The 25,146-nt window shown below is 34.8% G+C and overlaps 1 protein-coding gene across 12 annotated transcripts in view; it reads right to left on the bottom strand.

Moving 5' to 3' along the window:
• Window positions 1-25,146, bottom strand: part of GRIK2 (glutamate ionotropic receptor kainate type subunit 2) — a 411,583-nt gene that overhangs the window by 259,708 nt on the left and 126,729 nt on the right. For 11 of the 12 annotated variants that reach the window (XR_014582476.1, XM_083831531.1, XM_083831527.1 and 8 more), the window contains 3 exons: window positions 24,305-24,472; window positions 19,700-19,957; window positions 818-999 (listed from right to left, as the gene is read on the bottom strand). Coding sequence is in view for 11 of the 12 variants with exons in the window: in XM_083831527.1 (XP_083687653.1) it covers window positions 818-999; window positions 19,700-19,957; window positions 24,305-24,472 (608 nt within the window). In the remaining variant the exon portion in view is untranslated. Of the gene's footprint in view, window positions 1-817; window positions 1,000-19,699; window positions 19,958-24,304; window positions 24,473-25,146 lie in introns of those variants that run through there. The other variant, XM_083831532.1, reaches the window with a different exon arrangement.

Genomic DNA, 25,146 nt, shown 5'->3' with positions numbered 1-25,146 from the left:
TAGAGCTCACTCACTAAACTAAAGGAGATACACAAAGGCATGCATTTTTGCACACTTCATTGTTACAGTAAGCTTTTTTATGAGCTACATCCTTCGTACACCGCTGTATCACCACCTTTTCTTGGAAGACACCACTGGAATCTGATTCTGCAATATAAAGACTGCAAGTATTTGGGATTCTGCTGTATCTTGCCTACTCATCTTACTTATATGCAGCAGAGCAAACACTTGAAAGCATCTATCCAAATGTTCAGATTCTTTACAGTGCTATTAGCAGTGTAGGAGAATATGGTTCTAAATATATCTTTTAGTTCTATCCTTCCAGTGGATCGCAATGTGTTCATTTGGTAATATACTATTCAAATATCACTACCTGATTAAAAGCCCACAACTTAGAAGCTTCAACTGGAAAAAAGAAAAAAAAAATCATTTTACAAAACAAATCTAAACAAGCTTTTAAAACCATGGTTTTAATCAATTCCCCAAAATACCAGTTCTTCATAGTTGCAACACTGACACATCTTATGGTGCATCTTTCCCCTGTGAAGTGCATTGTAAAATACCTTTTGCCCACACATGGAACAATCAGTTTCTTTAAAAAGAAAGAGAAAAGAAAAAAAAAAAAAGCCATCATGAAAGCAGCTACCATTAGAGTCACCAGTAAAATTATCTCTGAAAGCCTTGGCTGATTTTCAGCTAGGCCTCAGTAAAACTAACATGCACTTCTACTGCTTGTTAAATGCCATTAAGACTGGATATTATTTTCATTTATTAGGGATGAAGAAGATTAGGCTATCTAAAGCAAAATGAGGATTACCTGTTTTAGGATGCCTGCTGCCATTTCATGGCTGCAGTCAAAGATTACATGGAATTCCTTGCCTCTTTTCATCTCCTTTAGCAATGGCTTTGCATCTTTCGTGTCAGCTGGTAACTGACGGATTTTTAGTCTCAGGTTGTACCGTGACGGAGCCTTGATGAGCTCTTGTAATCGAATAAGGCCTTAAAGAAAATAGAGGAGTCAAAGGAAAAGAAAATTATCAAAACAAGAACCTGATTTGCTAGCAGGACAACTTACTACAAACATTCAAAATTTTCTGATTTTCTCTCCCTTCTCAATAGGCTGCCACTGATACACAGAAAAGTATCAAAAAAAAAAAAAGGTGTCTGCACTCCCAGTACTTTCTTATCACACATCTTTCTTCTACCTTAATATTAACAGACAGTAAGCAGCCTCAGTTAGGATTACATTACAAACGACAAATCTTCCTTCATGGAATTATGATATTCCTCTTCAAAGAATGTATATAATTATTTTACTTCAGTTAAAGTCATAGATCAGACTAAGAATTTGTGATCTGACTAGCCAGTCTCCTAACTAATCTATCAGGTTTACATACAAAGTTGTGGATCACTTCAGCATTGTAGAACATTCTTGGATAATCCAAATGATAGTACTAACTGAATTTATCTGTTTTGTTTATACAGGTAACAAAACATATATGCAGCAGCAAAGAAAATGACTAAATGACTTATGTCATTGCATTCTTCTTCAATACTTCACAATCCCATTTTGAATTATTTAATGTTTACTATGGAAGTAGATGCAGAAACATTTTTCCAAAAATCTTGCTGTTCACAGCAGCACACCAGTGCATGGTGTGGTGTACATATCATTGACTGGTCTGTGACCAATAGTGCATATTAGGTTGTTGAACTGTCTTAGAATGACAGGGTAAAGACTGCCTCCTACGAAGCAGCAGCTTATTTTAACATCAGCAAAACAGATGTATTTTGCTGTGCTAACTTCCTTCTTACATTAGAGGATACTATATTTACTGGCAGTAACAAGGCTTACTGCTCACCATTACATTTCCTGAACACATATAATACAATGGACTGTCAAAAAATGGAATCTCTTCTTAGAATTTCATTTACAGCAGGGTCATGGCCTAAATTAAGTGTTTCTAAAATTTGAAATAGCTCACTTAACTTCATCAAAAAATATTAATAGAAATTACTTATTATTATTTACTTATCACAGGCACATTGTATAAAAATATATATAGTATTTTATCTCTAAATATTCTTCCTGGTTACAATTGGATGTCAAAGTTGATGTCAAGACATCAACTGTCTTGATTTCAGGAAAATATTTAATGTAACATGGAAGTATACTACAGCATCCACAAGAATTTTTTATAACCTCTTCTATACAGAAGATTTACTTCTGTTTTGTATATAGTCTTTTTCCAACATAAGTGTTTGTTTAACAACATAACACTGAGAGATTTGAACAACAAAATACTTCTGTGATGTTTTGTTATGATACTTTTAGATTGTAAAAATCATAGCTCTAATCATTTCCAGCAGAATCAGACCAGTAGAGAATATATCTGAAAGATAATGTCAGTCACCTCTATTTAATCATCCCTCCTTTTTTGACCCTGCAGAAGATCCACATTACTTCTCAACAGTTGCTGCTGAAATTAACTGGAACAGAAATTATAGCTTACTATACAAAACTTTTCTAAACTAAGATTGCAGGTGTGGAGATCCAGCAGAGGAATCCAGTAGGTCTCTCAGGTTCAGAGGCAGAGTGAGGAAGGCTGTAGGACATTCTGAATCCATACAAAATTTTAAGTAGTCTATACAAATGCATTCTTGCTTGAGGGGTTTATGATGGGGCAGAAACAGTAGCTCCTAGTGCAACGGAGTACTAGCATAGCTCTGGGATAGATGGGTAGTAATTCCCTGAGGACAATCTTGCTGTGCAATCAATGTAAGAAATTTTTCTTCACTCCCAGGTCTGTGTCACGGATACAATATCTCATATTCACCACATTTTTTTTTGGTAACACTCCTAGCACACACACACACATTGTTCAAACTGAGACAACTGTTATTTAACTATTATTAACTATTTAACTGTTAGTTAAATTATCTTCCAAATTTCCATCTTCTATGAAACATTTCTATAGGAACTTCATTACTTCAAGTATTGTGAAAAAATAAATCCTGTAAGTCAGTATGTGCTGATTATCTTCCTTATAAAGTTATGATGTGAAATAACGATAGCATTTTTTCTACATAAGTGTATGCCAAAATTTTAAGGTTAGAGCAAAATGTTTTAGCTCAAGAGGGGATAAAAAATAATTCCATGTTCCATATTATTTTTGTTTGCTACGAAAAGCCAACTGGAAACTTTTTAACTAAAATAATTTAACTCATATTGCATTATATTGGGCATGTCTAATTTTAGATTTATCTGGCTTTACTTACTTTATTTTGTTTTGTTTGTCCTGCTTTGAAAATGAAATAAAAGCCAACATTAAAAAATTCACAGAAATTTCTTATTGGCTATCTCTAGTAGAGGTCCTGAGGGCAGAACAGATATGGAAACTGAAGAACTTTCTCACGACTAGAACTGGTCCATGCTTGCTAAGACAAAAAGAAGTAATAGCTAGAATGTATGTGACCTCTGAGAAAATGGTAGTTATGAGCCCACACGGTTGTGAAAACAGTACTTTTAGTAACTATAATTCAAATAAAAAAACTTGCCATATTTACCTCAAATGTCATGATGGTATTACAGAAAATGAATTAATGTATTTAATGGAAGCTTAAATGGGTTTAATACTTGATTTCTAAATGACCTTGATAAATACGCTTAAAAGCCATCTTGAGGAGGTGTTTTTTTCTTTAGCTGAAAAGCTTATCCATCTACTACAAATTACCTTCATTTTCTGATGACCTAGAACAACTGTTTGAAAGTAAAACTTTGACAAACAAAATCTAGCATACACCACTGTCCTTATTAAGACTATCAAAAAAAAAAACAACAGACAATAACATGCCAACAAAAACACTTAGGATTGTCCCCAAGCCTTTCCCAGTTCCTTGAGACTAAGAAAGAAACTGGATTGTTCCATTATCTATACTGTTTTCCTCAAAAAAATAAGATCTATGGAATGTACAGAAAAAATGACAGCTATCTGAAAAATAAATATTAGTTGCCAAAATATGCTAAGAGAGATTGAAGATAGGAGATTCAGAAGTGCATCACTGCTTGAGTCTTAAATTGAAGCAGTGATTATAAAATATGCAGCTGTCCAAATTGAGGAAAATTTCAAATTGCATCTCAACCACACAGTTGTTGGATAACAGCATGATGAATTTTTCCTCAGGATCTCTGCAATCTTAAATACATTTGTCTTTTTTTGTGTATGTGTGGTGGTTTTTTGTTGTTGTTTTTTGTTTCCCCCAAATGAATCAAATTTTATTTCATTCAGGAGGCCAGGAATAAATAAAGTATTGTAGACTACTCTTAAGTGCACTGTTATCAAAATCTGCAGCTGGAGTTGCTTACTGGAAGACAAACAGACACTTGTTATTATAATGGTTACGGCAGCTATCTTAGAGAGGAAACACCTGGGCTTTAGTCCTTGTTCTCATATTTCTATACTGAATCACTTTTCAACAGCAAAGGACAAAAAAAAAAAAAAAAAAAAAAACAAACTTTATTCCACTTTGCAGTTATCTGGAGTCGGAACAACTCCAGAACAAAACTTATGTTTATGGAAACAACTATGAAATTAAGTTGATTGTATAAGTTACTGAAGTGATTCATGATGTTTAAGTTTTCTATAGAAGTAGCAAATGCAGTGTTTTTCATATACCAATGTTTAAAAGGAAATCTGATTGTTTTTTCTTGACTGTGAACTGTTCCTTTTGAGCATCGTTTATTTAGAAGGGCAAAATGCCTAACTTGTATGTCTTACTTATACTTGAAGGTGTTACATCAATTGCACAAGTTGAAGACAGGAGAAACAGTTAAGATTGTCAAGAAATGGTAAAATGGGATGGAAAGAAGCGGAAAAGGGCATCTAGTTTTCTCTGTTGCAAGCCCATAGGTTCCAAAATTTTAGTAAACAAAAATAGGACATTCTAAACTGACAGATCCCTTGGTCTATCCCCATTTCTTGCACCAATACAATTGCTACCTTTTAGAACTTTGGTCTTTTACTGTAAGGCCCAAGGTTTGTTACAGAATGGTGAGAAGTTTTTTACGGCCTACAGGAGCTTACAATACTCCTGTGAATTTAACATATACTGTATGGCTGACAGAGACTGCTGCAGGTGAGAGTCAATACTTCAAATAGTTTCTTCCAAACTACCTTTGTTGTGTTTCAGAGCACTACCCACGATGGCGAGCCAAGCGCACACCATTTCATGTTCTCCTCAAGACCCTAACTGGACAGTTCAAGAATTAAAAAAGTCCTCCTCTTCATAGGTCTTGCCATGATCAGGCTTCCCCAGAGGAAGAAAAAATCCCATCAAAATTTAAAACAGATGATTACAGATTTACCAAGGCAATTAAATACCATCAAGGGGAGCATTCTAATAAGTATAGTATCTGCTTTCTAGATTACCCATGTATCTGAGAGAGAAGTGATGAGCAATAAACAAAGCACCACATTGGGAAAGCAGTGCAGAAGCAGCAGAAACTACTGAACATCAGAACAGGGGGAAGAAAACCTGCAAATGCACACCTCTGTAGTTCACTGATCAGACCTCAGTGCTGGAGTAGAACAGGGGTGCATGAAAACAAATGAATTAAGTATTTATTTCTTCATAACTGTCAGGACACAAACTCCAACCAATGAACTTTCTCTAAACATATTTTAAAGATAAAGGAAGTTTGGGACATAGTATTCTTGCTCACAGCTTTTAAGCATATTTAATTCTAGTAAGAGTTACAGTTAACACATTCTTCCATTCTTATGACTTTGACATACATTTTTCATTGCAATTCCTGCCACTAGTAATATTTATTAAGTTCAGATTAATTAGGTAGGGCACAAAACATATTCCAGTCTACCAACTTTGGTAGTTCACTGGGCCATCTGCTACAAGGAGTATTTGTTCATCCTCCTCCACACTTTAATCAACAAATCCACGCTGGCACAAATTCAACAGCTCCAGTTTGTAAGGCTCCCTTGGGCACGTTGTCAAAAAGCAAAACCCTTGGGCAAGGCAGGGCAGTGGCCTTCATTGCAGGCCCCCTGTGCACAGTACATGGTGGGACAGACAGTGATGGTGACATTGTGCCATGACCGCTGCCACTCACTACAGAGGAATGCCTCACAAAACAAAATCCACATCATGATGAACATACCAGTGTCTGGTGCTTTTATTTCTAGGTAAGAGCTCCAATGGGGTGAAGTGCTGAGAAGCAGCATGTCCTCACTCAGGCAGTGCTGGGAACTGAGACTGGCTAAATATTTTGCAGGTCTGGCTCTGACTTCAAAAGCAGACTCTTGTAAATATAATTCAAAGGCTGTAAGTTTCCTTCTATATTGCATCTAGTATATAAAGCTTAGGAGGAAAACAAGCAAGGTCTATTTTTTTTCTAGAAAAGCCGCCCTGAATTCCCTCAGTGAAAACGGCAGAATTAACAAGAAAAACAAAAACATGCACGCTCTTTACATTTTCTTCTCCATTATGCTTGGGTGAAGGCACCAGAGTTGAAATATGTTGGAGATTACTGTTCATATGAGGTACAAATTACAGCAGGGCCCAGTGTGGGGCCACACCATGACCTGCCAGTGGCGGTCACAACCAGCTCCAGCCATCCCCAAGCCAACGCAAACAACACTGAGAAGTCCTACCAGGTGCCAAGGAAGGCAGCGTGGCTCAAAGGGATCAGGGAAAGAAAATAGCAGCCATTCAGGGCTGAAGACCCGCTCCTGGGGAGAGGCAGCTCTGTGCCATAGGGCAGCCCAGCTGAGGGGAAGGAAGGCCGCGGCGTTGGGCACGCCTGCGCCAGAACTTCTCTGAGGGACTGTGGCCCAGGGTGACAGAAAAAGACATTACACACAAAGCAGCAGGAAACTGTTACACAAAACAACCCTCCCAGGTTAAATGTTGATGGACTTTGTGTAACTAGTGGTAAAAATTCACAATTTTCTTTTGGCCTAAGGCGGGGAAATATAGGTATTACACATAATCCTTTAGTTCAGTAGCAAAATCCTTGGTTAGAAGTTTGTTTTTAAAAGTAATTAAGTAAAACCCCTGACTTTAGATTGCTTTGCCTGCAGTGCTTTCCAACCATTCTGAAATTAATGCTTTCCCCTTCTTTTCTAGGTTAGATATTGAGCAGAAGGGAATTATTCATTACTAAATGAAAACAGAAGCACTGAAAAGATAACATAAAAAAACAAGGTCCTGCACGTGAAAAACAACACCTGGATCAAACTGTTGACTAACTCCTGACTGTCACTTATCTTCTCTTTTTCCCCTCTGCACCCAGATATCCAGAAAAATGTTAGAACTGGTGCTATCAATAATATCAAAATAATACATGCTTCAGAAATAAATGGGCAACCCATATATGATACAAATAAATTCTGCCACTGTCGTTATAGTAACACTCTATGTTTCCAGCTCAATTTTCAACAGCTGTAAGACATCATACATTTACGAGTTTCTTCAGTAGAGTTAATGTCTTTCAGTAACAACTGGAGCTCTAGCTTATTTAGTCTATTTAGCATATAGTCCTGAATACATCAGGCAATGCCAGACAAATTCTTTGTCTGCTTTTTTCCGATGTTGCCAAAATTTCTTCTGCATTTTCCACTTTTTTTTTTTTTTTTCCTTTTCCCTCATGATGATATGGTCCTTTTGGATGATTCAGACTCCTGAGAGTCAAGGAGGACTGCTTCTTCCTACGGTGTTCAGTCATCTCTGGGATTCCACTTTTACTCTCTGCATATGGCTAGGAACCAAAGTAGTCCTAGGTCAAACAAGAGTGGAGTATTATATATTAGCTGTAAGTTTTTGAACTACTGTTAATCCAAAACTAATCTTCAGTTCTGTTGTCCATGGACAATTTGGTTATTCAGGATAAAAGCAGTGAGCTATCACACACTGAGAAAAAAGGTTTCTGGATAAGCAACAGACAGTTTCAAGAGGGCAGGTACGCAGCTTGTGTAGCTAATCAGAAAAAGAAGTACCAGTGCCTCCAAAGAAAGGAGAAACATCACACGAGAACTACAAGGATAGTGAAACTAAGGACAAAATAAATCCTTAGTTTCACCATGATTTTTAGGAAATATCTGTCTATTTTAGCCTGAAATACTTTCAATACAGTTGATTTATAATATAAAATAAAATATAGCCCTCAGATGAAATGCAAACCTCTTATTTTATTAGTATTACAGAAACCCAGTGTAATTAATAATAATAAAAACAATAATCGTGTGGACAGGCTCCTAAACAAATCTAGTTTTCAACAGTATAGAAATAGTTGCTGTATTTTGGGAATGTACTTCCTGCAGTTTCTTTCACCATGGACACCTTTTTCCTCTCCCTTTAAACTCTCAATCCCTTCTTTAACCAGCCACTGTGATAGAGTCTTACCTCTGAATGGCTGGGAAGAATGCGGTGTGAGTAACTCTTTTCAGAAGCTGCCATCAATTCATCTTTAAGGAGAATCCTGAAGGAGCAGTTTGTGAGCTCTCCAGCTGGCATCTTCCTCCAAAGAGATCAATCACATTACCTCTTAGACACGTTAAACTTCAACCAGTCCAGGAAGCAAGAGCACCAAGTTTGTTTTAAAACCTGTGTCTCCAGCTCAGCAGTCTTGCAAGCCATTGCTATGCCACCTGGCCTGCTCATCAAACTATTTATCATTTCCATTAATGCTGCCTTTGTGCTGTACAGGAAGAATGCAAGCAAATGCGCTTTGCAGTAGGCTGAACAGATGAACCTTTTTCTGTACAAAAGAACAGTAATGCTCTTTTAAATGCTACCCCTATCTTCAGAATCTCAAAAAGTCAAAAAATAATAATATATTGCTTTGTTGAGCTACCAGAATATTTTCTCTATTTTAAGCAAGTTGTTTCCTCTCACACCTCTCTGTACCCTTCTTCTCTCCAGATGCCCCTCTGTCAATTTTTCTGATTATGTCTCAGAAAAATATCGCGTGTTGGACTTTGAAAGGAGTATGGTTAGGAGGGAGGAGAACGCCAATTTCTTGGTCATTGGTAACAAGCTTCAAATACACCAGAACAGTTCACTGCTATAAAGTGATTCACAGATATTGAACATCTTGAAAATATTACCCATGAACTCTCAAGATTAGTTATAACATCTTCAAGCTCTATTAAAAAAAAAAAAAAAAAAAAAAAAAAAAAAAAAACCTCTAGTGAAAGGGTTTTAAAAAAAAAAAAGAAATTGCACCTGCTAGCAGGACTACATGAACAGTGGACTGTCTTCTGTTCTTTGGATATAACAGCATAATACAGAAAAAAAAAATCATTAAAAAAAATACAGGGAAAATACAAATGAAGGGAAAATACAGTTTGATTTATTTATATTATACAGTCTCATTTACTCATATTTAGCCTTTTTTACTACATTAAGATCACTTTACCCAATGCTAAAAGAGTAAAACAACCTTAAATTTGTCATCAGTTATATTTAAAACTACTTAAGTACAGTATCAAAATGGTGTAAAGTGTTCTTAATGGAAAATAAGCTTTAAGGAAAAAATCTAGAAATACATAATCCAGAAAAATTTATCTCCATACTGTAAGCATAATTAATACATTAATAATCCTTATTAACAGCTTTAGAGTTGAACATTTTAGCATGATTTTTCAGTCTTATAGTTGAAGAATTAGAGAACAATCAGAATATTATGCATGTGTGCTATATGTATTTTTTATTAATTTTGATTCCTAACAGAAAAAAAAAAAAAAGATAGCACTATAACAGAAAAAAAAAAAAGTATCTGTAACTGATTTCAGTAGCAGTTTTGCCAAAGTTAATTATATTTAACAAACCCTTTCTCAGGGAGTATGGCTGTTCTGTTTAGATTAACTTCAAATGAAAATTTAGAAATTAGATTTATTAGGGCAAGCCAAGATGCACTAATAATCCATGATAATATTAGTATGTGCCAGAATGAATTCTGGAGGTCTCTTTGGATGAAAACAACACTTCCTTCTGGGAGAAAAATTTTAGATGTACTCGGCTCTACAGTGCTGAGTTCCCTGTATTTACTCTCTTATCAAAGCCCAAAAGTGATCTGCCAGCACCAAGTCTTCTTCAGAGTTGCAGAAGAATTCCTGTGTGTAAATCTAACTACTCTTAGACTATGTCAACATGTTTTCTCATATGTTGATGAATTCATTCCAAGCTTCACTCTCCCCATATATGGTCTTTCAGTTATACAAACACACTTAAAGAAGGTACAGTGCTTCTAATTCAGCAGTTTATTAATAATTTGGTTTTGTTTTCTGTTTTTGTTTTCTTTTGGAGGGGAGGTGTTTAATAGGAAATCACAGAATCATAGAATATCCCGGGTTGGAAGGGACCCACAATCACCATCAAGTCCAGCTCCTGGCTCCACCCAGCTCCCTTCTCAAAATCAAACCATTTATATTACTTTTGAGCATATTACTAGAAAAGATTTAGTAACACTGAAAAACTTTTTTTTTTTTTTTGTCACCCAGTATGACGGTACAAATAAAAGATATGCTACTTTCAAGTGAAAACATTTTTCAAAAGTTTTCTCTTGGATGGAGCCATGCCATTAATCACAGAATGCTTTTCAGTTTAGCTGGCTAGTTCAGTAGGCTTAGGGTTAAAAATCACTTAAGAAAACCAGGGATCTAGGTTTAACTCCAGCAGTCAGAGTTCCACTGTAATACTTCACAGATCACTTAGTTTTTCTGTCTTGGATCTTACCATCTGAATGTTGAATCCATATTTATTGCTGTTTCAGCATAACCAGATGCAACTGAAGTACAATACAATAATAGGATTTATTGTTTTCCTGAAATGTGCACTTCAGAGCATGTGTATGCATACATATGTTTTATAGTTAGTTTCAAATAGCTGATCCAATTCAGCCTCTTTCCAGTAACAATTCTCTTCTAATGACTTTTCAGCACCATGGTGAAAAAGCCTTAGACCCCATCACACACACTTCCACAGGAGGGAATCAACGCACTGTTCAAGTTCAGAGGAGGTCTTTAGTTCATGGAAAGGTCTTGGTCACTGAAAGAAGATGAAGAAAATGATTTATTTTTTTTCTTACCCCCAGAGTACTTATCAGCTGCAGCATACAGCAGCTAAAAACAGAGGACTGTTCATTCCTTCCCTCACCTCTACACTTAGTGTGTGAAAATAAAAGCAAAAAAATACATCATTGAAGAAAATGTTGAAAATGAAGAAAACATTGACTTCTATTTTAGATTTGCCATGTTTTTCTAGTGTTGCTATCCAGCAACATATATGACATTTCTCTACATATGTGGCTCTATTATGATATGACTGATTTGAAATACCACTGTTACTCAGTTTTGTAGTTGTGAAAGGAACACATTCTGAAAGCTTTATTTTCAGTGTGATGATAATGATAGCAATGATAATTAACAGTACTGGGTAATTCAAAAGAATTCTTATAATATGAGGAAGTATGATCTCTCAAGTGGCTGACATCTATGAGTAGTGCAGTTGAGGATGAGTAAAAGAGATCTACTACAGTCAAAGGACAAAACAACTTTTATCAAAGCTGTAAGAATCAGTGTAAAATGAAGCAGAAGGGTAAGTTCAGCAATTTCCAGCCATACCATAGAAATATCACTAATGCATCAAACTATAACAAACTAAATAAGAAATAATATCTACTAGAAATTGGGATAGACTTGGTTTGAAAAGAAGCACAAATAAACACTCTAAACTGGAATTATGCTAGGTAAGCACATTTATTCTCGGAAACAAAAGCAGTTATTCTTTGCACTACAAAAGTTGATAAAAGTGCAAGAGAGAAAAACACTCTAGGAATGAAGCTAAAATAGATTATTTGATCTGAGACTGATGTAGAGCAATTTACAAAGGGCTTGACATCTCAAGTGCATTTCACAGTGTTCCTCCAGCCAGAGACAAAATATGTAATAGTGTTATAGAGGTGGAAACATACTTAAATTTGGGTAAATCTGAGATGTTTATAATTATGCCACATGCAAAATGTGAGATTATGTCTCCATTTTCCTGTTTTCATTTTTCAGTTAAATTGACTTGCCTTTCACATATTTTCTCTATTTGAAAATGATGAATAAAATGTACCACTGCTCAACAAAACAAGCAACAATAATTTTGATCATAAATTCACTAGCCAATTTTATATGATTTAAATTCTTAAGTTTATTCAAACCCACAAATATCATTTAGAGTGTGTTCACTGACAGTCCAATTTCTGGAAATATGGCGTCCACTTGTGTTCCTTAGGTTAGTAGAAAAATTCTATGATGTACTTTATTTTTCTTTTTTATATTAAGACAAATACTGCATCTTGTTCCTGTAAATCCAAATTCAATTTCTGGCCAAAGAAGGGGGAGCCTCTGGTACATGTTTTCCCGAAAGATGAGTTGGACTCTTGCATTATGTTTAACATGATGACAGTTAATTTTCTTTTCAAACACTTAATTTAAATATCTATAGAATTATTCTCAAAGAACAACTACAGGTCCATTTACCAAAAAGAATAAGTGAATTTACTTTCTTTCTCTTCAGACAATAGCTAGAGCAATTCTTAACTTCCAAAATGTAAGAAGAATTTGAAAGTGAAATATTAACTTCACAGAATCCTCCTTACCTCTGATACTTGTATGTAGCACCAGAAAAGATATTTTTGATTTTTACTGAGCCAATAGTACAGGAACTTTCTTTAAAAAGAAAAACACCATACTAAGTAATCAGCTAAATCGAAATGCCACAATTAGGTTTAGCACAGACTTACTAATTATATTTTCACATGAAATTACTGTGCACAGTACTTGAAACACTCTGTACTGAAAAGATACTATGCAGTATGTAATCTGTCTGGAAAATATTTCCTTATTCTCCAAAAACAGATCAAAATTATTAGCAATATTAATTATTACAGCCCTACCAAATCTGAGTTTATTATGGAAGGACTAAAAAGCCCTTGTTCTCAATGAGAAGTTTCCATTAAATTGGGGGTGTCTTTATGCAAATGGAGTCCTTGTCTGACTCAGTGGCTCAGCAGATGTGGAGCAGAATTGCATGTCATTCCAGCTGATATGCATGAGAAGCCTGAAGTCTGCTTCGTTCCACATGGCAAATCTCTCTCTTTTAGATATTCATTCAGTTCACTCCATTAACAATATATTAAAAAAAAAAAAAAAAAAACTGATTATTAGTTTATAATGTACAAATTGAAATGCACAAAAATACTTACATTAAACATGCTGTGCTAAACTATCCTGTCCCACTCTGAATCTTTGATAAGACTTACATAAAAGTTTGCTTATTTCCAGACAGGATACCCACCCAGACTTTCAAGTACAACCAGTACTTCAAATTCTGTATGTGCTTCAAAGAGCTAGAATAAATGTTCTATAAAATTGCACAAGACGAAAGACAATATACACAAAAATCCACATAGGTATAGTTTTTATCTTACAGACAGCTAATGTAAGTCCAATTTGAGGAACCACTATCAATACAGTTACTTAGTAGTAATTTATATCATAGTATATCTGCACATTCAGTACAGACAGTCAGCATCAGCTTCACTCAAGTCAGAAGAGTCATCAGAGTAGCAGTGGAAATTGTCCTAGTAGTGACCTTAGGTGGTCACAATTGCTTGTCTTTTTCTTTTTGTCTACCAAAGGCAGTATGAAAATATTGCCACTCAGGGGAAGAAAAAAAAAAAAACTTTTAAGATGGCGATTCCACAGCCTTTCAAGGATATCTGTTCTTTAATTTCAACCTAAATGTTTCTAGCTAAACAATTTCAATGTCCCATTTACTATGCCATGAAACACAGGATAGGTTTTCTTGATTGTTTTTCCTTTGCAAGAAGTTTCATCCACTTCCCCTACACTAAACCTATGCCCATACACAAGAGGTTTTTGTAATATTTCTGATAGTGAAGCAATGCTTGGGTATGAACAATGGTTTATTATTGTGGAAGTACAAACAGAAAAATATACTGAATGCAATTGAAGAAAGTGAATGCCATTACAACTAGAATTTCTGCCAACAGAATTAGTTGGAGTCTAAAGCAAAAAAAGATTCAGGTCAGTTGATAGCTTCTTAAATACTACTGAAAGTCAATAAAACAAACCAACAGTTGCCAAGAGACCTTTATTGTCTCATTATTGTATTCATCATCAAATGTTTAACACAGCATTCTGAACATATTTTATTCCTTCTTTCTCATTCTGCTAAGGACAGACTTAGTTATGCAGATTTGTTTATAAAGGAAAACAGTTTTTCACATGAATTTAGGGGTTGCTCAATTTATTTACAGAGAAACAGAGATTTGAGCAGCCCTTTTCAGACCACCTCATTTTCTATCCTTCTTCATTTATATGACTGTTCTCTAAAGTTTCTTAAACACTTCTCATCTTTGGAGTGCACTATGTATATTATACATGGACAGAAATTTTCTTCCTGAGCTAAGATTTACTTTGAATCAGTAAATTTTTAATTTTTTTTTCAAGAACAAAATTTTGTCCTTAATCTTTCAGCAATGTTACTCACCTATGATCACCATACACCCATTTTCCCTAAGATATGTAATTTCTATTAGTATAAAGTTACAATAACTGCAAAGGAGAAAAAAAAAAAAAAAAGCAAGCCTCAAAATATCTGAAAATAAGATGCATGAAATACAGAAATAAGAAATTTGAATTTTAATACTGGTCTCAATAAGGAAATTCTAGTGTTTTTTTTAATAAAAATATCAACAAAATGGCATCTTTTTCTTTCATTTGAATTAAATTACTTGTTTCAATACTGAAGACCAAGAGAAAACATTTTTATTTCTGAAGTAATTTTTTTCTGGCTTTTGCTTAGACTTCTGTTCATAGATGCAACAGATTTTTGGTGTTTATAATCATTCACCCAAGACCAAAACAAATGTCAATTAAGAAAAAAAAATCAGAACCCTGTTTACATCAACTTGATCTGCATAAAGCATTAGTTGCCAATACAAGTTCCAGCATAATTTAAAAGGTCCAGAATCTAACCATTCATGTATACTTTGCTCTGGAGTTCTCTGGGATTCACAAACTTATTTGGAATTTATCTACTCTGTTATCTTTATCATAGAAATTGGAGCATGTACTTGAAATTTTAATATTTTGAAGAAGATAAATTACTGCTTAAATTGGTCAATTTAAACTATTATGACACGCAGCTGAAGAATATACTGTCATTTTCCCCCTTTTCTTTCCTAAAGACGATTGACTGTAGCAAATCTGTAAACTGAAATGATTTAATTAGCATCCAGGGACAGTTTAGTGGTATTTAATTAACAAATAGACCATAAGTTATTTTAAGAAAAATAAAATAAAATAAAATAAAAACTAACCAACCTCTGGTTACATCCTGCCAGTTCTTTTACGGGAAATTCTAGGTAAAAGGAACGTACTTTGCAGTTTAGATGGATCACAGGAAACAATACTTATCTTTAGACTAGCAAGAAAAATGTTCATGAGCCTGATTCCAATTTTTAATCTGTACAACAGATGGACTACATCAAAAAAGTCTCATGAGAGTTAAGATGAAGGGAGAAAAAAATCATAGAAGGAAGCAGAACATAGCTATTATTTGAAGCAAAAAAAAGTCAGTGCACTAGTGTTCAAACACAAATTCACAGAAAAAGACAAAATTTTCTTCCCTGAAAAAACAGGTTCATCTACCAACTGTCACAATGTCAACTCCCTAAGATAGTACCAAGACAGAAATCTTCATTATATTAATACCTTTGCATATTCTGTGATCATTTTTATTTTCATTACCTTATCCCAATTGTAACATTACTAAGACAAGATAGAATTAACCTTTCTAGCTTATTCATCTGTTTCATCCTATTTGTAGAGGCTCAACTCTTTCTCATTATGCTGTATTCAACCTGACCTTTGCTTTCTCTAGGGTCACTGATCATATCCCTTTAGAAACATCTCTGTCCCCATTTCAGCAGGACACCACTTCCAGTTTCTCATGTGCTTTCCTGCTTTCCTCATTACAGGCTCCTGAACCTGTGAGGCAGGTCTGATCAGCACAAGACAACTCAATATTCTGACTGGACTAGACTCCACAGCTTAACTTTCTCTGGCTTAGCCATTTCTGCATAATAAAAAGCTGAGGAGAGTCGGAAGAAGTGCCTAGTTCGTACCCCTAGGGTCCAATCTATGCATTAAAAGCAACTTGTTTATGGCTTTTCTTAAATTAGTAGCAAGATACACAGTGATTCCTCCACAGAGGATTCAGGGAGAGTACTTTGACTAGGGAAACAAACAAACCAGTAATAAATGTTCTTTGTGGTAATCATTTAGATGGGTGGATGTTTGCTGTTGTAAAGGGAGCCTGGGATTCCAAATTTCTCTTTTATTTAAAACTGGGCTCTAAACATGGATTGTCATGCTCTATACCACCTTCATCCTGTTACAATCAAATAACTGGCTTTCCTTCATGTAAGATTGCATGTACAGCAGATGCATACGGTAGGACACAATGGTGCTGTCAGAACAGTTGAAGTGTGCGCTTGAAGTATCAGTTTCCAGTGCATTCCTGGGAATGACACTACAGTGTCATGGGCTTTTACTGATTGCAGTGTCAAATAACCACACAGCTTTTTCCACTTGCTGAAGAAATACTGAAGGAATGAAGAACTTGTATACCTTTCCTCAGAATGGACCTACAGTCTTCTAAGAATTTGGCGTGTGTGCCACTCCTCAGTCTTGACTTAATGTTATCTTGAGAAGAATCCAGACATATGCATGCTTTCTACTTATATTTAAAGTATCATCTCTCCTTGTATCCATATTTATGAAGTAATAATAGGAATACATAATGTAAATTTGACACACACACAAAAAAAATTAACAATTAGCAACAATGTCCAAATTTAACTGCTATAGCAAAATATGATTGTCTTGAACAGGGTCCTTTTGGGAACTGTCCATTCAGAAGAAGAAAATCCATAATTCAAAAATTATCATAAAACAAGGCATGCATTTTCATCCTAAACAGCATTTCCAAAGGAGAATAAAATGTAGGTGATTAAAAGACAAACAAAGGAGGTGAAAATATGATATCCATCTTATATCAAGGAATTACTGACCAAATGAAGAAACATATAAAGTGATAAATGATTTGCCTCCATTGTCTTCAGTTTAATGAATTTGAAATTAATTCTTAATGGCATAAGGACTCTTACAATACTTAGTTTCAGCCAAAACTAACATGTTCAATTTCAGACACAGGTTCACAACTCAGCTTTGTCTTATCCCATGACTGGAGATAGTGTCTTTCTCAGATGAAGGAAGTACTTCCTTTCAAAAAGTTTCTTCCCTCCCCACCCCTCACCCCCCAAAAAAACATTTTGCAGCTGAACTATAAAAAGATTTAAACTTCGCTTTAAGACTGACAGTTTCTCATAGCTAAGAGTTGTTTCCATATGTACTTGAAAGGCAAATGATGCTGTGGACTTCCCAGCGGTGTGTCCTTCCTTTGAAATCTTTGAGTTGTCCAAAGGGGATGCTATTAAAAAAAAAGAAACTGACTGAGTTGTCCAAAGGGGATCCTACTAAAAACTGACAGTCTTAAAAAAAGTACAATTTAATTTTACTTACAGCAATAGCCACAAAAAAAAAAAGAGGATTACTTTTTAATTAATTTTTTTTCTGTCTCCTCAGAGTGCAATAGATTTCAAGAAAAAAGATGTAGCTGAGACTAATGTTATCAGCAGGTTATTGTTAACAGCAATTATCTTAATATGAAGGGCCTGGAAACTCAAGAAAAAATACAAATATAAGGCGAATATTTTTAGGAAATAATACTTTATGCTTATTTAAAATAAATAAATAAATTCCTAAACTTCCTTATTCATTCTTAATCTCCACACACATTTTTTTAAAAAAGATCTCATGCTCTTTTTTCTCTATGTTTACAGTAGTCACTGGTAGATCAAGTAGATCACAGCAAACACAAGGAAAAAAACATTTCTATCTTCATTCCTATTTCTACTTATATCCTGACTTTGAAGCATTCTTTATAAGATCAGATAAGTTAACAACATATCTTTTTCATAAAACATGGACTTTAGAGAGCCCATTAAACACTAATTTTTTATTTTGATTATTTCATTGTTGTTGTTGTTAGGGAGAAAGTTATAACCACAAATTACTTTTCCAATCTTCATTTGATTAAAATTCGAGAGTTTCTTTTCACTTCCTGTCCTATTTCAAAAGGATACAAGAATTAAAAAAATATATATATTATTACATAAAATAACAAGCTTGACATTTCTTGCCATAAGTTTGTAAAATTAAACTTGAAATCAGAAGCTTGATTATGCTTTTCGTACCTTCAGCCAAGAAACTTCTAGAAAAGGAGCCTCTAAACTTCACTGACCTGCCTTTTTTTTTTCTCTTTAAACGCATGAAGAAATAAATTGGTTACATATAATTTTAATGCACTGCCATCTCTGACTGTTCCCTTCTCACTGTTTGCTAGATACACACCTTATTTGAACTTAAATAGGAAGCAGTCATTCTATCCTTCTGTAACTGGTTTATCTAGCAGAGTTAGTCTCACTACATGTAGCCTTACCATGTAACACATATTGATGGTTTCTTAATTTCATTTTTGTATTTCAGATTTAGATAAATGGTAGTGTTATGTAACAAAAGTATCAACAATCTTCCAGCCCAATGAACTATGAGAAGGGTTTGAGGCTCATTTTTTTCTTGTCAGTGTCAGTTCAACAAGCATGGAAGAAGTCTGTAACATTTCCAAGAAGATTAAATATATCTCATTTGTCTGGGTAGCTTCCTTGTGTCTTCCATTACTGGGGAATAAAAGCTCTTAGCAGCTTTTAGTTCTGGCCTCCACTAAATAAACCTCAAATCAGACTTACCTTTTTAAATTTATGTTTTAAAAAATATTTTTCAAATCAAATGCCATTTTCAGGGCAAAATAGAAATTTTAAGGTGAACTTAAGGGAAAGGTAGCAAACTGGTATATTTCTGCTGGAAAATCAGGAGTTCATTTTTAACTCATATGAATTATCTGCAAAACAAGACTCAAAACTCCCTTTGTTTTCAACCCATACCAGCCAAAATCAGGGCTCCTTCTGCAAATCTCTCTGAAAATGATGATACTGAAATTCTAAACAAATATAGCATCTGATTTCTAACTTAGCTAATGCCAGAAGCAGCAATAGAATTTAACTGTTCTATTTGACCAGGCATTCTAGTACATCTTTCAAGTTAACATATTTTTCTTCAAAATCTAAGTTTTAAATAAAATCAAAAGACATAGCTGTTAGCAACTGTTAAAATACTGAGGTAAACAAAAATAGAACATGACTGATTTATTGACAGCTGCAAGCCCAGACACACAGACTTCAGAAAATGAGGCATACATTCGAGAATACTTACTCTAATAAATCCACATTTTGTTATGCACACATATATATACAAATATATTTTGTTATGCAAATATATATTTATTATACACTACCCTGCCAATGGAATTTCTAATAATTTAGATTAAGTTTTCTTAAAATAAAGCTGTAACTGTAGCGACACCACTCCTCCTTCTACTTGTATATGTGAATATATCTGCATATACTCTAATGCTTTAGCCTTACCAGTGCTGTCATCGTAAACAACAGTAACTGTCTTCCACTTGAAGAACTGCACAAGGTCAAGGATGGCACGGCTGAGTGAAGAGAAGTCTGGATAGAGACTGACATAGAAGGAATCCTTGTTGTCTGACACCTGATGTTTCCAGCGGGTCTGGATATGTGGAACACCCAAAGCGTTGCAGATGGATTGCACAGCATTAGCTGAGGAGCTATGAGATGGTCCAAAGATGGCAGCCACCCCAAGGGACAGCTGATCACAGGCTGAAGAGGAGACAGAAGTCTGTCAATGATGAGAGGAAAGGCGGCAGTGTGACTGAAGGTATTGCACAATTCGTATTAAATAAAGGCTCCCCATGAAACAAAACTGAGAGAGATTATTTCTTCTATAACCTTTTTTTTTTTTTTTTTTTTTTTTTTTTACAGTTTTCAACTTCAGACTACATTTTTAGGCTTTGACTGCGAGCTGATGAATAGCAACACTTAACATCTAAATAGTGCTCAGCTACATTTAGTAAACACTTCTATGTCAGTGGAAGTCACAAAGGCCAGCAATTGTGCATCTTGTAAAAAACACAGACGAGAGAAGAGATTTATGCTCAGCTGCATCTTCATTTTGGAAAAGGGCCATATGAGACAGTATTATAATCTAGGCTGTTTAAATGTTAACATCTTCCTCAATCCATCAATACTATTTCTATTGTGATCCTAATTACTTAGAAATTGTGTATCTTAAGTGAATTCCAGTTAAGTGTCAAGTAAATGATGAATTACATTGAAATGGACATTTGAATTTCTGTATCTGATAAGTATATATGTTGACTAGACCAACATTTTCCCTAAAAGAAAAATAAATTGCTATCTGCTAGTGGAAAAAATAAAAATAGAAAATAAGAAAAAAAAAAAAGTGTTCATTCTTAAACACTGGAAATACTCTATTTTGCTACACCTATATTAATAAATAGAAAACTGGCCCTGAGAGTCACTGTCATGATACTGCTGCATTAAAGTGGCTTAGTGTTCGTCTTTCCAATATAGGGTGGTCCCATATATTCCTGTGCATTAGCAGTCTCTGGTCTGTACTATTTCCCACTGTATGCTCCAGCATTATCTTGCAGAACATGAGTTGACACATGATAGAAAGAAGCCAGGAGAATTAGGCAGTACTGGAGACCAGTGCTTCAGCCCATGCCCTGCTCCAGTTCAAATTGCCACTACAGAAATAACCTCTATGAGTATGCAGTTCTGGAACACAACAGGTTCTGCCTTCTAAGAAAACAGCCTGTTTGTTAGAGAGAAGCAATGAAAAGTATCTCCATAATCCAATGTGGATATGAGTATTTATATGAGGTTTGATTAATTAATATTGTTTCACTACCATCAATGTTCCTGACAGCTGAGGAAAGAAGCAGTAGAAACAAATTTTGCTGCATTATTTTTTTCTCAGCAAAGCAAAATTAATTGTTTTAATTGTGCATGTCAGTCCTTTTCAACATGACGAAAATACTGCTAAGTGTCTCAACTGCATTCCAGAAACTGTGCTGGCACACCTTTTTATTCTTGCAGAGCACCAGTGGTTTAAGAGAACTTCTCATATACACACAGGATCTCCATTGCATTAGTGAGTATCGGATCAGGGCCTAAATGACTAGCTTGATAAAAAAAACATTTATGCTAATATTGCCCTTCCTAAGAGTAATCAACAAGCTTTATGCAAATGTCAGTAAATGGGATCACTAACAACAGCAATAGCTACCAGATGGTTTTTCAATAGGCTTTTTTTTTTTTCCTCTGTTTCCAAGATTTGAATAATGCAATGCTTTCATACGTGATTTAATACAGCACTGGCTCTATCAGATGCATACCAATTTTTGTACTGCATTGAGGGATATTTTGTTTGCATTTACATTATTCTTCACTGAAATAGTATCTTGGAAATATCATCTTGCCTTCACGTTGCTCTTTGGTATAGTACCTTTAAAAATCCATTAATATTTCATTTGTATCAACTTCAAAAGTATGTGTTACTAAGAGGTCTAAAGAGGCTATTTTTGATGCAGTGCCTGCCTGCTCACTAATGGACATAATCATGAACCACAAAATGAGTCAAATGCTTAAACCTCATTGTTAAAACTCTGTGTTGGAGCCATCATAATAAAATGAACCATTTTATGTTAACCTTTAGCCTTTGGTTCTGAACTAAAGCACCTGTCAGCACAAATGTATTTGGCTGTATTGTGAATTGATGATGCAAAAAGCTATTAGCACTGGAAGATTACACAGATTTTGATACAGCCTAGTTACAAATAAAGACTTGCATTCTCATGCAAGATGCAAGTGGGAACAATGAATATATCCAATCTATTCAATATATCCAATCAATGACATTTTATCATTCTAACTTGAACTATTCTATTCTATCAAGAATTAGCAACATAATATTATGGCTAGAGCTTGGAGCCTTCAAGCCTTACCCTAAGTAAGGACTACAAGTAGTATTGTCATCTCCAGAAAGACTTAAAGATCCCAGAACAGATATCTCCACTCCTTACATCCTCCCTCAGGAATGAGGAGAAACTATGTCATTAAATTTCACAAGACAGAATGTACCGGAATCAGGAGGCAGTTGAATTTGGGAGATGGGGAGGAAAAGAGAAAGGAGAGGCCAGAATTAAGGATCAACCCATTCATTCACTGTTGGCTGAGACAGAAAGAGTTCTCTCAGAACCTTCTTTAACCCATCATCCAAAACATCAGAATAACACTTCAAAAAATATGTATTAGAAGGGTAGTTCACCCCATTTCTCACAATCTCTTCTGCAAAGAAGAGACAGCCTTATATTAGAATGGTTAATTTGACTAATAAACAGGAAAAATAGGTTAGCAAGATTAACTCTGCATGTTTAACAAAAGAGGAAAAAATATTTCTCATTGTTTCTAGACTGATTTTAATCAGTATTGTATTTCACTTTAAAGTTGTACTTCGTGTATATTTTGACATAGCAGCTTCTCCCAAGTAGCATTTCTAACATGGCTACAAATGTTTTAATTCTACTTAGCACCAAAAATCCTGTATTGCATAAAGTCTTCACAGGGTATGACATGTTGTGGACCAGATCACTTAGCAGACTTAAGGTTGAAACCTGCCATAAGGTTGACCTCTTATCCTTTTACCCTTATTTTCTTGTTAAGAGTAACATTCATATGAAATTGTCTCTTCAATTTATTTTTAAAAAAAGCATGCTGTTAAAGAACATGCAATACAGTGCAAAATTCAGTCCTACTAAGTTCTGTCATCACATTTTTGTATTTTCACCTATAAAGTGCATATAGTATTTACTAAGGTTTTGTACTTTCTAGAGCATGGCAATGATGGAGTACAACTTTCATGTGGCATCACAATGTTGTAGACTAGAATGTAAAGCAATCTCAAAACAATTTTTGGGAGAATCAAAGATTTGAAAATTTAGGAAGTGTTCATTTTTTATTTTTATTTTTTTTTAAGAAAATCGTTTATAGTTTGGAGAAAACTTCTGAACTGAGGTCTAGATGTTCACCTGGTAACAACACAGTAAAGAACAGACCTAATTTTTAAGCTTATATAAAATGTGCTATACTATAACCACTTGCTCTCCTTTGAAAAACACAGCTGATTAAGTATGCAAGACATACATATGCTAAAGATATTAGCAGAGATGTAGTTAAAGTGATTAAATACTTAAAATTGAATTGGAGCCTTGTTGAATATCTGGAAATGAAATTTTAGCCATTAAGTCATAAAAGTTCACATCTAGATTTGGAGCAGACTTAATGAAGGAGGAGGCTTTCTTTGTAGGCTTTCCTCTAAAGATGTTGGAAACAGCAGATGGAAACTGCTTCTATATTAAGAACCCGATTTTATTTACCTCATGGCCTCAGATTAAGTTTTGCTGGTAATATTGAAAGCGCTATATCATATTCCCATCTATAAAACGTTCACTTCTGATGTTATGACGTACTTTATGTTCAGGGAAAGCCTAACCCATGGATAACTCCTACATGGGTAAGGAAGTCACTGAAACATTACAGCTCATGCAATGCAGCTCAAGTAAAACACACTGACATTTGCACCTGTACAAAAGTGTTCTGTTACATGACTAACAATTCTGAAATAAGCCACTCTGAATAGGCCTAATGGCATATAGTCTTGACTATACCATTGAATAATTAGTTTTGTGGGCTGAACTCCCTTCCTCTTCCAAGTTCACTGGAAGTTGGGAGCAGCTGGCATTTTACAGGAAAAATCTGGTGGTAGTGTTTTCTAATTCCAGAGGAGCTGATCTCAAAAACACCCTAATCACAAAGCTCAAAAAAAAATTGTAAAAATGATTTGCAATTTTAAACATTTAAAGAAATAGCTTTTGGACAGGGCAGTGGGAGAAAAGCTGATGTATTAAATTTCCAAATAGTTACCATTACAGTCTTCAAAAGGCAGTCTTTAAAACATTTCTTTGATGTCAGGCACAACCTTGTACAGTGTCATTGCATATGGCTTTATGGACAGACTTTTTCAAGTAGGTAAAGCAAGGGAGTCATCTGCTGATTAAAGAAATTAAATATGCAAAAGGTTACCTTTTTTGGATGCTTCGAAACTGTCATAGAGATTTATCTTCTGGGTGTCGTATGTTAATGTGGTGTTTGGCAGAAGAGTTCTGTTTCTGTTGATTGTGTTCACAGCAAATCTGAAGGCTAATTCTTCTGCTCCCATTGGACCAGATTCCACACACTCAAAAATACCTCCTGGTAGTGAGGGAAAGGAGAAAGGAAAAAAAAAAAGAAAAAAAACACACCACTATTAAGCCAAAATAGCATACAGGAACATTTTTAATGATCGGTAGATTAATAAGCCTGATACAGTGCAACTAATGCAAAATATCTCATGATTTCAGTGAGGTTTGTCTCAAACTATAAGCTAACAACAGTATATTTTAATCAAATTTACCTTAAAGAAAATGTGTTGTGCTGTTTTTTGTTTGTTTTTACATTTACTTTACTATTGTGAATAAAAAGACAATATAAAATAACCATATAATAAATAACCACATAATAAAATGACCATATAATAAATAATTTAGAAGCAAAATAGAATAGGGATGAAGAATATGTAATTATTTTACACGGTTAAACCTGAAAGGACTGAATTTACCCCTTCCAGATGTGCAAGTGCAAGATTTCTGGAGTCTTGTTTTCTATTATTCCTAGACTTATTATGCAGCTATAATGAACTGAGAATTCATTGGAAATGAAGCACAAGAAGCAGGATATTACTGAGACGCCCCAGACTGCCTCTAAAAATGCAGATGCATAGACATTTTAGCATGACTGTGTGCCTGAACTGATAAATATGTTGACCAAAGATTCAAATTTTTCTCATCTGCACTGAGTTGCATGTACATGTTAGCCTCATTCTCAAC

The sequence above is a fragment of the Anser anser genome, assembly GCF_964211835.1.
Source record: "Anser anser genome assembly, chromosome: 3".
NCBI classification, from domain to species: Eukaryota; Metazoa; Chordata; class Aves; order Anseriformes; family Anatidae; genus Anser; species Anser anser.
This window is presented reverse-complemented; position numbering and strand designations above follow the sequence as displayed.